The 12,500-nt window shown below is 36.3% G+C and overlaps 1 protein-coding gene across 6 annotated transcripts in view; it reads left to right on the forward strand.

Annotated features, from left to right (window-relative positions):
* LOC115217220 (soluble guanylate cyclase 88E) overlaps positions 1–12,500 on the forward strand; it is a 441,284-nt gene that overhangs the window by 327,594 nt on the left and 101,190 nt on the right. For 5 of the 6 annotated variants that reach the window (XM_036507237.1, XM_036507236.1, XM_036507240.1 and 2 more), the window contains one exon: positions 4,472–4,489. The exons of the other annotated variant lie outside the window; for it this stretch is intronic. In XM_036507237.1, the coding sequence (XP_036363130.1) occupies positions 4,472–4,489 (18 nt within the window). The remainder of the gene's footprint in view (positions 1–4,471; positions 4,490–12,500) is intronic. 6 annotated transcript variants of the gene reach the window in all.

Consider the following 12,500-nt stretch of genomic DNA (forward strand, 5'->3'; position numbering starts at 1 on the left):
CGTTGAGACTAGATATTTTACACATATTCAGATATATCTAAAATCTATCTTTCTTGAAAATTTCAAGTGAATGGAATAAATATTTCAAAGGTTATGAGGAAATAAACAAATAATCTTCCAAAGTGCAACTGCCAAAAGTTAAGGGTCACTTAGAAAAACAATGAACAAAAAAGATACCCTTACAATTAATATTTTGGGAACATTTCTTTACTATCAATGACCTGACATCCGTTACCTCAAGACTGAATTAATTTCTTGCAAAATAATGAAGTAATATTGTTCCGTTTGTTTTTCAATAATTCCCAGAATTCATCTTTGTTCCTTGATTTTCTCCTTCTCGCCTCATCTCCAATAATCTTCCAAAAGTTTTCTATAGAGTCGAGATCGGGACTTTGAGGAGGCCAGTCCATGAGATCAACCCCTTCGTCACTCAAAAAATATTTGACTCTCTTCGCAGTGTGACAGGCAGCGTTGTCTTGCATGAAGATAAGAGGTTGAACTGACGAGGATAGAAGATGTGGAACGGCATGCTGTCTAAGAATCTGCTTGTAGATTTCAGCATTGACAGTCCCTTATAGGTGAATAAGTGGACCAGGACCAGCAGCAGAGATCACTCCCCATACCATTACACTGCCTCCCCCCTATTTCACTGTCTTCTTCACACATGCCCTCGATAACCTTTCGCCACTTCTTCGACAGAAGTAATATTTCTAATACATGAAGGCATACAAAAGGAATGTTAAGAAGTAGAATACTCTAAAACAATTCAGTTTTTTTACATATACGTGTGTGTGTGTGTGATGTGTTGTGTGTGTGTGTGTGTGTGCGCGTGTGTTTGTGTGTGTGTGTGTGTGTGTGTGTATGTGTGTGAGTTGACTGTTGCGCCTTTTCGAAAATATTTGCAATGCAAGTAATATCTTACGACATTACGTATACGAACACCGACTTTAATCCCAAATGTGACAGCCTAAGCTTCAGTCCGTATTTGTTGATGTTGTTGTTAGCGGGATGAGGGATGTGGTGAGAGATGATGGTGATGGATGCTATTTAAACTAACCTCCCATCGCTCAAGACAGCGCTGACAGAGCGGACATGTGATCAATGGCGTTCAAACCATGATCAGTGCGTCCATTTTGGGGGGATTTTGCAAATCTGCAGTTACATTGTCGAACGTATCCTCAGTTTTTTTCTTCAAGACAGTAGGAAGGGTGTAATTTGAGAGAGATTTGGCTGTGATTTCTAGCACGTTAAGCGAACCTGTAGATATTCGTTTCACGCTGGCTTCTCTGTTAATAGGTACCACTGAATGGGAATTGCCGCTGTTGTTATACAACCGCAGCGAAAGTTTATTTTATGAGCGCTTCGTTTTCTTTCGTTATTATGAAAGTTGTAGACGGATTAACCCTCCCCAACAATTTTCTCAGAGAGAATACCAAACTGATTCCCTGTGGATACCGTATTTATTACAAGCCACGAGTTGTAATAAATACGGTATCCATAGGGAATGAGTTTGGTATTTTATTTATTACACACGAATAAACGACCATATTTTATTAACCCAATAACTAAATTCTTCACGTTTAGTTGTAACTTATGAATGACAAAAGGAGTGCCGCCACCGTGACCTCGGGTCATCACCATGAACTGACCAATCAGAAGCAGCGCTGTCACCGTGACCTCGGGTCATCACCATGGATTGACCAATCAGAAGAAAGCAGCGCTCGCAGTATCTGACATATGTTAGATACCAAAATATCTCAAAGTGTTCTCACTCACATGTGTGTAATAAGACATCTCTCTCTATATAAACGGCAGTTTGTCTGTGTGTGTGTCTGTGTGTCCGTCAGGTTGTACCCTCACCCTGACCACGGCTTTCAACCGATTCTGATGAAACTTGACACACACATAGCCCAATGTCATAATTCAAAACTAACGCAGCGAAAATTTTGAAGAGTTCCCCCAGTTCTGAAAAAAATCGATAAATTCGACATGGGGTCGAGAATTAGAAACACAAACCGCAAACTGTCTAGGGGACGCAACTCCACCTTTTTTAACTAAAAAAATTTACCATCATTTTTTTCCATTTTTTTTGCTATTTTTTGGCTATAACTCTCTAAAAATGCTTTATAGTTATTTCCCTTACAAACCTGAGCAACGCCGGGCGATACTGCTAGTATTATATAACAGCGAGGCGTTCACTAAAGCTTTCTCTAAGACTCGTAAGCTTATGAAACCCTATCTTTTCGACCTTGTTTGAAATACAAATGGGCCATTCTCACGTGACTTATGTGACAGTCAGAGACACAAATGAAATAGCTAAGCTGTAATTTTTGAACATTTACAGCTGTTGTACTGATTCACTCTTCACAGTAATGCTTGTCTACCCATTAAAGTATTAAGCATAAAAATATTTTACCTGAACGTACGTTGAAATTTTTGAAGACGATCCAAAAAGCGATGTGTATAACTTAGCACAAATTAACCTTTTTTTTTTTCACCTGAAAATATTAAATGCAAATTCCTCTGAATTTCTCCTGAGCAGCATAAAATGTTTCATGGTGTTTATTTACACTGACATTTAAATTCCAAAAAAATGCTAAAAGAGTTTGCTGGATAACGATGTCTCTGTTCACAATTCTCATTTACCTGGTGTGACGTGTGTGACAAATATGATGTGACATAAGTGTGGAAAGATTTCATACGGAAAACAACGCTGTGCAGATCTAGAAGGATTTGCTATAACAATATCAATATCTGGTCGAAAATTAACAACCAATTCAATATAACAGGTATATAGTGATTTTTCTGGAAATTCAGCAAAATCTTAGAAAAAGTTGTTTTGGTTTCACTTCCATGAGACTGGCCCAAATATAGGAAGCAAAGCTAGTTATCTTTACTAGTCATAGTTGAGTGTCATGTCTAGACGTTTTCCGCATAGTAGAAAGTATTGTCATAAGCAGAAAATAGCCGCTTTCAAAGTTTTCTGGAATTCTTCAAAAATATTTCAATTTTCTCTCTTTAAATTGTATAAAAGTTGTTATATGAAAGGTCCGATATTTTAAATTATCTCTCCTTCTCTCTTTCCCTCTTTCTCTGTCTCTCTTCCTCGCTCTCTCTTTCTATCTCTCCCTTTCTGTCCCTGTCTTTGTCTTTTTCCTTCTCATTTTCTCTCTCTCTCTCTCTACCTCTCTCTCTCTTTCACTGTCTCTCAGTCTCTTTTTATCACTCTTTCTTTATCGCCCCCTCTGTCCCTCTCTTTCTTTCTTTCTTTCTTTCTTTCTTTCTTCCTTTCTTTCTTTCTTTCTTTCTTTCTTTCTTTACTAAGATTCCATGACTTCAATGATACTGGCAAAAAAGAATTTATTCTCCACAGAGACTCGAAAAATCCGTTTAATTATTTTGTTTTTTCATATCTATTTATTTATATTAATATCTAGAAACATTTTTTTTTCTTAAGTTAAGCAACAGATTCCATTTTCTTTCTTTTTCCAGTGATGGCGGGATAAAAGAGATAATTAAATGCTACAATATTCGAGGCATACGAGCAAATGCACTTTATACGGTGTCCTAGCGATCTTGCCAATTCCACAGCATGATTTTGTCTAAAACGTCAGCATTATGGTGTGGAATTAACAACATATGTTTGTGTATGCGAATGTGTCCATACATACATGCACACACACACGCACACAGGCATGTCCAGACACATACACACACACGCACGCACACACACATATATGAAGAAAAAAATATATATATATATAAGTATATACATATATATATATACATGCATACACATAAACATACACACAATCACACATACGCATACATACACATATATACATATACATACATATATGTATATGTGTGCGTATATATATATGTATGTATACACATACACACACACACACACATATATATATATATGTATACATACACACACACACACACACACACCACACACACAACCACACACACACACACATATATATATATATATAATATATATATATTATAATATAATATATATAATGTATGTATACCTACACACATACACACACACACACATATATATATATGCATACACACACACACACATACATCCATATATATATATAGCCTGTTTCCAATTTCAATTCATTGGGACTCTGCGATATCAACTCTTTGTAAGAACATTTTGCTTTTATCTTTTATTTCGAGCTATCGCACTTGTCTTTGGTTTTCTTACACATTATTCAACAAAGTTTGCCTCACCTGGATCCGTGTATAATATCGATTAATTAAAATTATCGTGCGAACTTTATTAAATCATTAAATAAGCTAGAAAATTCTCTTCAAAAAAAGAAACAATAATTCATGCATAATTCAATAAGGTTGTCTTGTAATTCTTGCTAGATTTTGCATCTAGTCTTAGATAATTAATGATCATATCAAACTTTTTATCTTCAACTTCTTTTGATAATTAACGCAGGAGTCTTTCGCAGAGAAGGTAAGCGTCTAATTCTTCAGCAAAAGCCCTTCTTCGCTCTTGCTCTCTCACTCTATTTCTCTCCCTCACTCTCTCTCTCTCTTTATCTCTCTTTCTGTCACTCTTTCTTCTCTCACGCTCTCTCTCTCACACTTTTCTCTTTCCCATTCAATCTCTTTGCCTCTCTCTCTCCCTATCTATTATCTATCTATCTCTTTCCCTCTCTCCCTCTCTCTCTCTCACACTTTCTCTCTCTCCCTCTCTCTCTCTCACATTTTCTCTCTCTCTGTCTCTCACACTTTCTCTCTCTCCCTCTCTCTCTCTCACATTTTCTCTCTCTCTCTCACACACTTTCTCTCTCTCCCTCTCTCTCTCTCTCACACACTTTCTCTATCTCCCTCTCTCTCTCTCACACTTTCTCTCTCTCTCTCTCTCTCTCTCTCTCTCTCTCTCTCTCTCTTTCGTCTCATTCTTATATTTTCTGCTCTCTCTCTCTCTCTCTCTTTACATTCTTGCTTTCTTACATAGCTATTATTTCTGGTCCTCTGTTACCTTATTCCTCTCTTTCTCTCTCGAAGTCTCTATCGATCTATCAATCAATAGATCTATCTATTCATGTATCTATATTTCTCTCTATGATTTGCTGGTTACAAGAAAAGTTGTAGGCCCTTATTTTGTAATGCTTTCTACGGGGACAACTGAATAAGGTTAGTGTTATTTACGTTCTGGTTTAACTGTTGCTAGTTTATGGTTGAAAGGTCAACATCGGCTGAGAAGGTAGATTTAGGTGAAATATTTAGGTCTGAATATAAGGAATAAAACTACTAAGATTTCAATAATCCAAAAATTAAATTCGGTAAGTGATTGGATGGAGTCAGTCTTTTAAATTGATGGTTGGCAAAGTTGGATTAGTTTTCCTTTAGATAGCTGGGCATGTGAAAATTTTATCAAGTATCAATGAAGATAAAGACAGAGAGAGGAAAAATATAAAACAGGATATAAAAAGATATACAATAGGTTATAGAATGGATAGAAGGATACCTTGGAGACACGATGGTTTCGAATGAGGGTTTTAATGCTTTTTTTTTTATCCATATTCAATCTTATTTACTTTCACACTCTCGTCTAATAAACACTACGTGTGCGTGGTAATAATTTGTATGTGTAAAATCGTTGAAATTTTATTAGCTGTTGTAGGTTTTCGTTATCATAATTTTGTTCTTGCAATATCAGAGCATAATTTACTTTTACATCTAATAATACTCACTAAGAAATAAAGATTAAACCGTGTCGAAATATGCTGTATGTTTGTATTTGTGTAATATTTCTGCCAAGCCAGAATGTATGCAAATGAGTAACGTAGAAGACATCCTGTTTCGGTATCTTATGTGTTTGAAGTGTGAAGTTGCAATCAAAGTATGCAACAAATATGACAGCTAACAGACAAGTGAATAGATTCAGCACAACTGGGTTGGGAGGTTGGGAGATCCCTTGACAAAGGAACTAGTAAGGTCACTCACAAATGGGTCAAGCTAAAGATTTGCAGGATTTGTATGGTTCAAAAGTATGTTGCTCTCCTTGAGCAGCATATGAAATATAGTTTCAGCTTAGCTGGGTGGCCGGCTGGCTGGCTTCATAGTCTCCCATACAGATTACTCTTAAGAGAGTAATAAATGGAGATCAGGTTCAAATCGTCAAACAACTTTCACCATTCTCTTTATCTTAATATTTTCCCTTCTTTCACTTTCATTTTCTCATCAATGCTTTCTCTTTCTTTCACACACCCTCTCTCTCTTTTCCTCTCTTTCTCTCTCTCTCTCTCTCTCTCACTTATATACACACTCTCTCTATTACTCTTTCACCTTGTATTCCAAATTTGTCGTTCACAGTCAACATGTGAAGCACTTTAATATTTTATTTACACTGAAACACTGTTACCATTTCAGCCTCACACTCTCACTTTCACATATTAACCTCTCTCTATATGTCACACTATCGCTCCACCTCTCCTTTCTCTCTATTTCTCTCTTTCATCTCCAGTATTTCTCATCTCTCACTAACTTCTCATACACGGATATTTATCTATATGTTTTACTCCCATTTCTCGGTCCTCTTTTCTCTCTCCCTCTCTCTCTCTATCTATCTATCTATCTACTCTTTTCTTTCTCTTTCCCTATCTCTCACATACTCTCTCTTTCCATATATATATATATATATATATATGTATATATATATATATATAATATATATAATATATATATATATAATATATAATTATATATATATATATATATATACACATGTATATATATATATATATGTATACATACAAGCACATTTTCGATAAAACCACGCCGCAGTTTATGGCATGTAGCAAAAGCGACTTTTTTTTCCAGTTAGTGCCTTTCACCAATCTCAGCACTCGTTAGTACGTCCTACCATAGTTTACATACTTTTGTCACTGAAGCTCCAATTAGTCTAGCGCTGCTATACGCCTTTGAGTAGAACAATAGCAAAATGCTTTAGAAATGTTTCCATGCATTATGTATATAGATGTGTGTGTATGTCAGTGTGTGTGTGTGTGTACACACAGAAATGTCCATTGATGGGTAAACACACAGACACATAAGTTAACCCGAATGTAATGCAAATGTTCATAACATTTTTAACTGACAGATCGTTCAAATTACATATGACAGTAAAGTAAGCCTCTCTCTTTCTCTCTCTTTTTCTCTCTCTCTCTCTCTCTCCTCTCTCTCTCTCTCTTCCTCTACAACTCAACATAGCCTCCATTCAAAAGCGATGCATTTATGCCATCGTTAAACACAAATAATCTCTGAAAAGAATTCGGTGTGCGCTGTAATGAACACTCCTTCACAGCCGCTTATCACCTCATCTATGTCATAAAAGCGTAGCCCCACGAAGACTCTCCTCTGTCGAACTGAACAGATGGAAGTCAGAGAGCGCCAGATCCAAATTGTACGATAGATGGAGGTCTACAGACCTGTCTCATTTACTTGCTGACTGGTTTGTTACCGAAAATGTACATGGCTACGCAGTACTTTGGCGCATGTAGATGATTTCAGATTTCTCCTAACGACTTGTGTAAGCTTTTGGGGAGTTAGTATACCACTCACTGTTCACTATACACCCACCTTCCAGAAAATCAGTGAGTATGATGTTGTTGTCCCTGCCTCTCCGAATGTCGCCATGACTTCCTGAGCAGATCGCTGGCTTCCGCTTCGAGGAAACAGTGTAACGTTATTTGAGGGATAGAGCTTTTGTTTCCGGATCATACCGATGCGGCCATGCTTCATCTCCTGTCACCAAAATGAGAGAGAGAAAAAACGTATCTTCCTGGCTTTAAACGCTTCCAGCAGATCAGAGCAGACTTCCACCCTTCTCTCTTTCCAATCGGATATCAACTGCCGAGGTGCTGAATTTTCCAATACCCACAGTTTTTCACCATCTTTTGTAACATATTATGATCACAGTCAAATCGTGCAGCAAGCTACGGATTTTGATTCGTCTCTCCGCATGAATTAATTCGTCCACTTGCTGGTGGTTCCTGGCAGCAGTCGCAGTTGATGGTCTCCCACTGCGTGGTTTGTCTTTAATGCCGGTCTACCTCTTTCAAATTCATCCATCTGTGCACATTGCTCTTGTCATTGGTGTTATCTCCGTAAGCAACCTGCAGCCTTCTGTGAATTCCGGACAAACTGAAGACAGCTCGATGCTTCTGCTTGGAACCCATTATCTGACTGAAATGAAGAAAGGCAGGAAGAGGAGTTACGAGAGAGAATGAGTCACTCTACCAATATGTGCCACTTGAACCACCTATATCGTTTAATGAAAAGGTATTCCCATTTTGCATCACTTTCGAGGTAACTCTCGCATGTGTGTGTGTGTGTGTGTGTGTGTGTTGTGTGTGTGTGTGTGTGTGTGTGTAATATATATGCACCCCGATGTTAAAAAAGCATTCTTGGAAATTTCACTGTGACATGAATTTCCCTAGCACAAAATCTATTTTTCATTGATTTCTATTCTATATGGAACTCAGTAAACATAAAAGTTTCGTACTGCAGAATTCCTCATTACAGAAAGATCTGCAGGAATGAAAAGCTTCCAGAACACAGAGAATGCCTTTGTGCGTGTGTGAGTGGGATAAATGCATCGATGTATTTTTGTGTGTATAAAATTATATACAATGGAACAGCGTTAGACCTTACTCTATTGAGCAAGATATCAGATGAACAGAACGAAAAATAAGTCAAGATAGTGACTATCAGTGTTAATTTCCGCTGCCATCTTTGAGTCTCAGTGGTTTAGAAGCATATTTTATATTCTGAGTGCATATCCACCAAAGATGGCTAATTCTTCTTAAATAAAAACTAAATTTTCAGTCCCCTGATATGAAATATATATACATTTTTTTGTTCTGAGACAGCCCTGCTTGCCCCGCATTTAGTTTTATCTATGTACAGGAAAGACTGTAGAATAATGGAGCCGTAAGAAAATAAGGACTGAAGGCAAACTTTTCGCTACTCCACATCCAATTATTTATTTGACATTCTTCAGTAAAACACATACTATCTTCTTTATTGCACTATATACGACCCATTGACAAGCTTTCCCTTTATTTCGCCTAGTATTCGAAATCATTTACACTCTTTTTCCTGTGCTTCTTTTTGTCATCTTCGCCCTATTACTAACTCTTTATTATTCGCTTTCATACACTCGTCAAATAAATATTACGTTTTCGTGGTGAGAAATAGTAAGTATAAATTCGTTGAAAATTTATTAACTCAAACTTGTTTCTGTTATAATTTTATTTTTACAGAACCATGTATAATTTATTTTTTATCTAATAATACACACTAAGGGACAAATATTAAATCAGTTCGAAACAGACTACACTTTGTATGTTTACTTTTGTGTAATATGCTAAATTAGTAGGTTTAGCATATTTCAGTGCCCTCTGTAGCAATAACCACCAACCCAAAACAACTTGTGCTGCTTTGCAATTTTCCTTGATATTTCAGAGATTTGACAATTTTTACAGCTCTCAAGGAAAATAAATCTAAAGAAATATGTGCATCTCTGCGAACTGATACTGGAATTTATAAGGAAGTTAAAGGCTGACACTTCAATGAAGAGAATTTGTGAGAGTATGATCATAAAAAGCAAACACTTTCGAATATACGCTAGGCTAAGGACAAACCCATGTGTTTTCTTTGGTGCAAAGTCTATAGCATTATTTATTTGAGAGTAGTAAAAGATACAAATATTTAGGGTGTAGTGTCGAAGTGGGTTATGTGTCCATATTTTTGTTGTAACAACGTCCGTTTTGTAGAAACTTAGAGTTGCTGCGGGCGGCACTAAGAATATGGGTCATTGGATCATCATAGCTCTACTAATTCATATTTCCATTATATAAAACTCTTCTGTCATCTACCACAGGTAAAAGAAATTAACAATCTACAGTATTAAATTTTGAATTTTTAAATTATATAATTAATCTTAAATAATTTATAAAATCTGTTTTTTTATTGTATATAGTTATATGATATTTATCGCATGTTCTTCCATTTTTAGTGTTTATATAAGTCTAATATCGTATAAACATAACATATTAACCCTGCAATCGGTTGACTTAGACAATCGATAAAAACAAACAACCGCTTCCCCAATGTGTTCGATTTAATGAGGGTTCGCTGAACATGTTTGTCACCTATCATCACAGTTTGACAACTGGTGTTAGTTTGTTTCGGCAAAACAGACCGATAAAATATGCACCAGATTTTAAAAAGTAAGTATTGGGGTCTTCAATGCGGTGTTCCAGCATGGTCGCAGTCCACAGACTGAAACAAGTAAGAGAAGATAAAAGGAAATTAGATCAAATTTCTTTTCGAAACAGCAATAATCAGATAATGAATCACCATTGGTTAGTATAACTACTTACTGATTACAAATACACCATCTAACGGTGGTGCATTAAATTCATTGACTTATAAACAGAATAAGTTCTGCTTTTCGCTGTAGACTGGGGAGTTTTCATAAGCGAACAATATATAACTGACACGTCTGAAAAATACTTTCATTGTTACTTTTTTTGTTGTTCTTTAATACTTCAGAACCAGCAGAATCATTAACGCACCGGTATTTGTTCTGGTTTTACATTTGGAGTTCAAATTCTACCGATATCGACTTTGTTTTTCATCCTTCCAGGGACGATAAAAAAAAGTACCAGCTGAACACTGGAGTCAATATAATCGACTAGCCCCTCCCCACAAAATTTCAGACTTTGTGCCTATAGTTTAAGGAACAATTTTTTTTCAAAGATATCAGTTGTCTACGTTTGTCAGTAACATTGTTTTGTCTTGCGTGATTAATCTAATTTTTAGGAAAATGATTTCAAAATATAACTCCTTTGTTTTTTTGTTTTTTTTTTTGCCATTGCTAACCAACCACATGGTTCCGGGTTCAGTCCCACTGCGTGGAATCTTGGGCAAGTGTCTTCTGCTATAGCCCCGGGCCGACCAATGCCTTGTGAGTGGATTTGCTAGACGGAAACTGAAAGAAGCCTGTCGTATATATATATATATATATATATAATATATATATATATATATATATGTGTGTGTGTGTGTGTGTGTGTGTGTATGTTTGTGTGTCTGTGTTTGTCCCTCTAGCATTGCTTGACAACCGATGCTGGTGCGTTTACGTCCCCGTCACTTAGCGGTTCGGCAAAACAGACCGATAGAATAAGTACTGGGCTTACAAAAAGAATAAGTCCCGGGGTCGATTTGCTCGACTAAAGGCGGTGCTCCAGCATGGCCGCAGTCAAATGACTGAAACAAGTAAAAGAGTAAAAGAGTAAGTATGAACAATGAATCTTGTAAGAACTTTTGGACAGCTGTCTTATGAAGAGTTGCTGTGTGTAATTAAAAGTGTTAAACCAATACGTGACCAGAAACTGCAGTGGTTGTATGATTCTTTTGGAGATGAAAAGAAATGCACTTTTATACATCTCATGCTTCTTGTGTGCTATATCAAGTGAATGTGTGTTTGTAAGAATCTGACATTAAGACTTTTGTCTCAGGAATGCATGAAAATGCTACAACGCATTGTCTCTGCGTGATAAGGAGGTTTGTTGACAATTTACTTCATTCATGCACTCTGCCTTTCCAGAGAATTTACTCACGGAAAGTGACTGACATATATATATATATATATATAGTGTGTGTGTGTATGTGTGTGTGTGTGTGTGTGTGTGTGTGTGTGTGTGTGTGTGTGTGTGTGTGTGTGTGTGTGTGTGTGTGTGTGTGTGTGTGTGTGTGCGCGCGTTATGCTATACTAGTAAACGCCATATTTATCGCTGTCCAAAAGTTTCAATGCAATCATGAAATTTAGTATTTTTCTCTGTATTTTGACATGTGAAAAACTAATTACCTATTAGACATTTGTAAGTGGGAAAAACTAATTAGACGTTTGTAAGTGGTAGAGTTGATTTTATTACATATTATATACATATATAAATGGCTAAATATTATTTTATACTTTCATCTATTATTTGACATTCAGATAGTTCAAACAGAACTTCAATATTATATAAAATTATAAGGCAGTGATAAATCGTCCGTCTTTATGTTCTAAGTTCAAATTCCACTGAGGTCGACTTTGCCTTTCATCCTTTCGAGGTCGATAAGATAAGTACGACTAGCTCCATCCTCCGAAATTGCTGGGCTTGTGCCAATTTTGAAACCAATATTATATAAAATTATGAAATTCGCATTTCCATAAAAAAAAAATTAACTTTTCACTTTGCGTGGCAATGGACGTCTTTCCGTTCAGGAAGATATCGGCTCTCAGCTAAACCAATTTGTTAGTGCTTTGTAGAAAGCGTTGTTCTAAAATAAACTTCGTATTTTTTGGTAATTTTTGGTAATTTTCAAGAGCTTTTAGTTCCCCATTTCTCTGTATCCGAGTTCAAATCTCGTTGATATTCAATTTTTCTCCTGTTTCTCAAACA

This window comes from Octopus sinensis, linkage group LG11 (genome assembly GCF_006345805.1).
Source record: "Octopus sinensis linkage group LG11, ASM634580v1, whole genome shotgun sequence".
In the NCBI taxonomy this organism is placed as follows: Eukaryota; Metazoa; Mollusca; class Cephalopoda; order Octopoda; family Octopodidae; genus Octopus; species Octopus sinensis.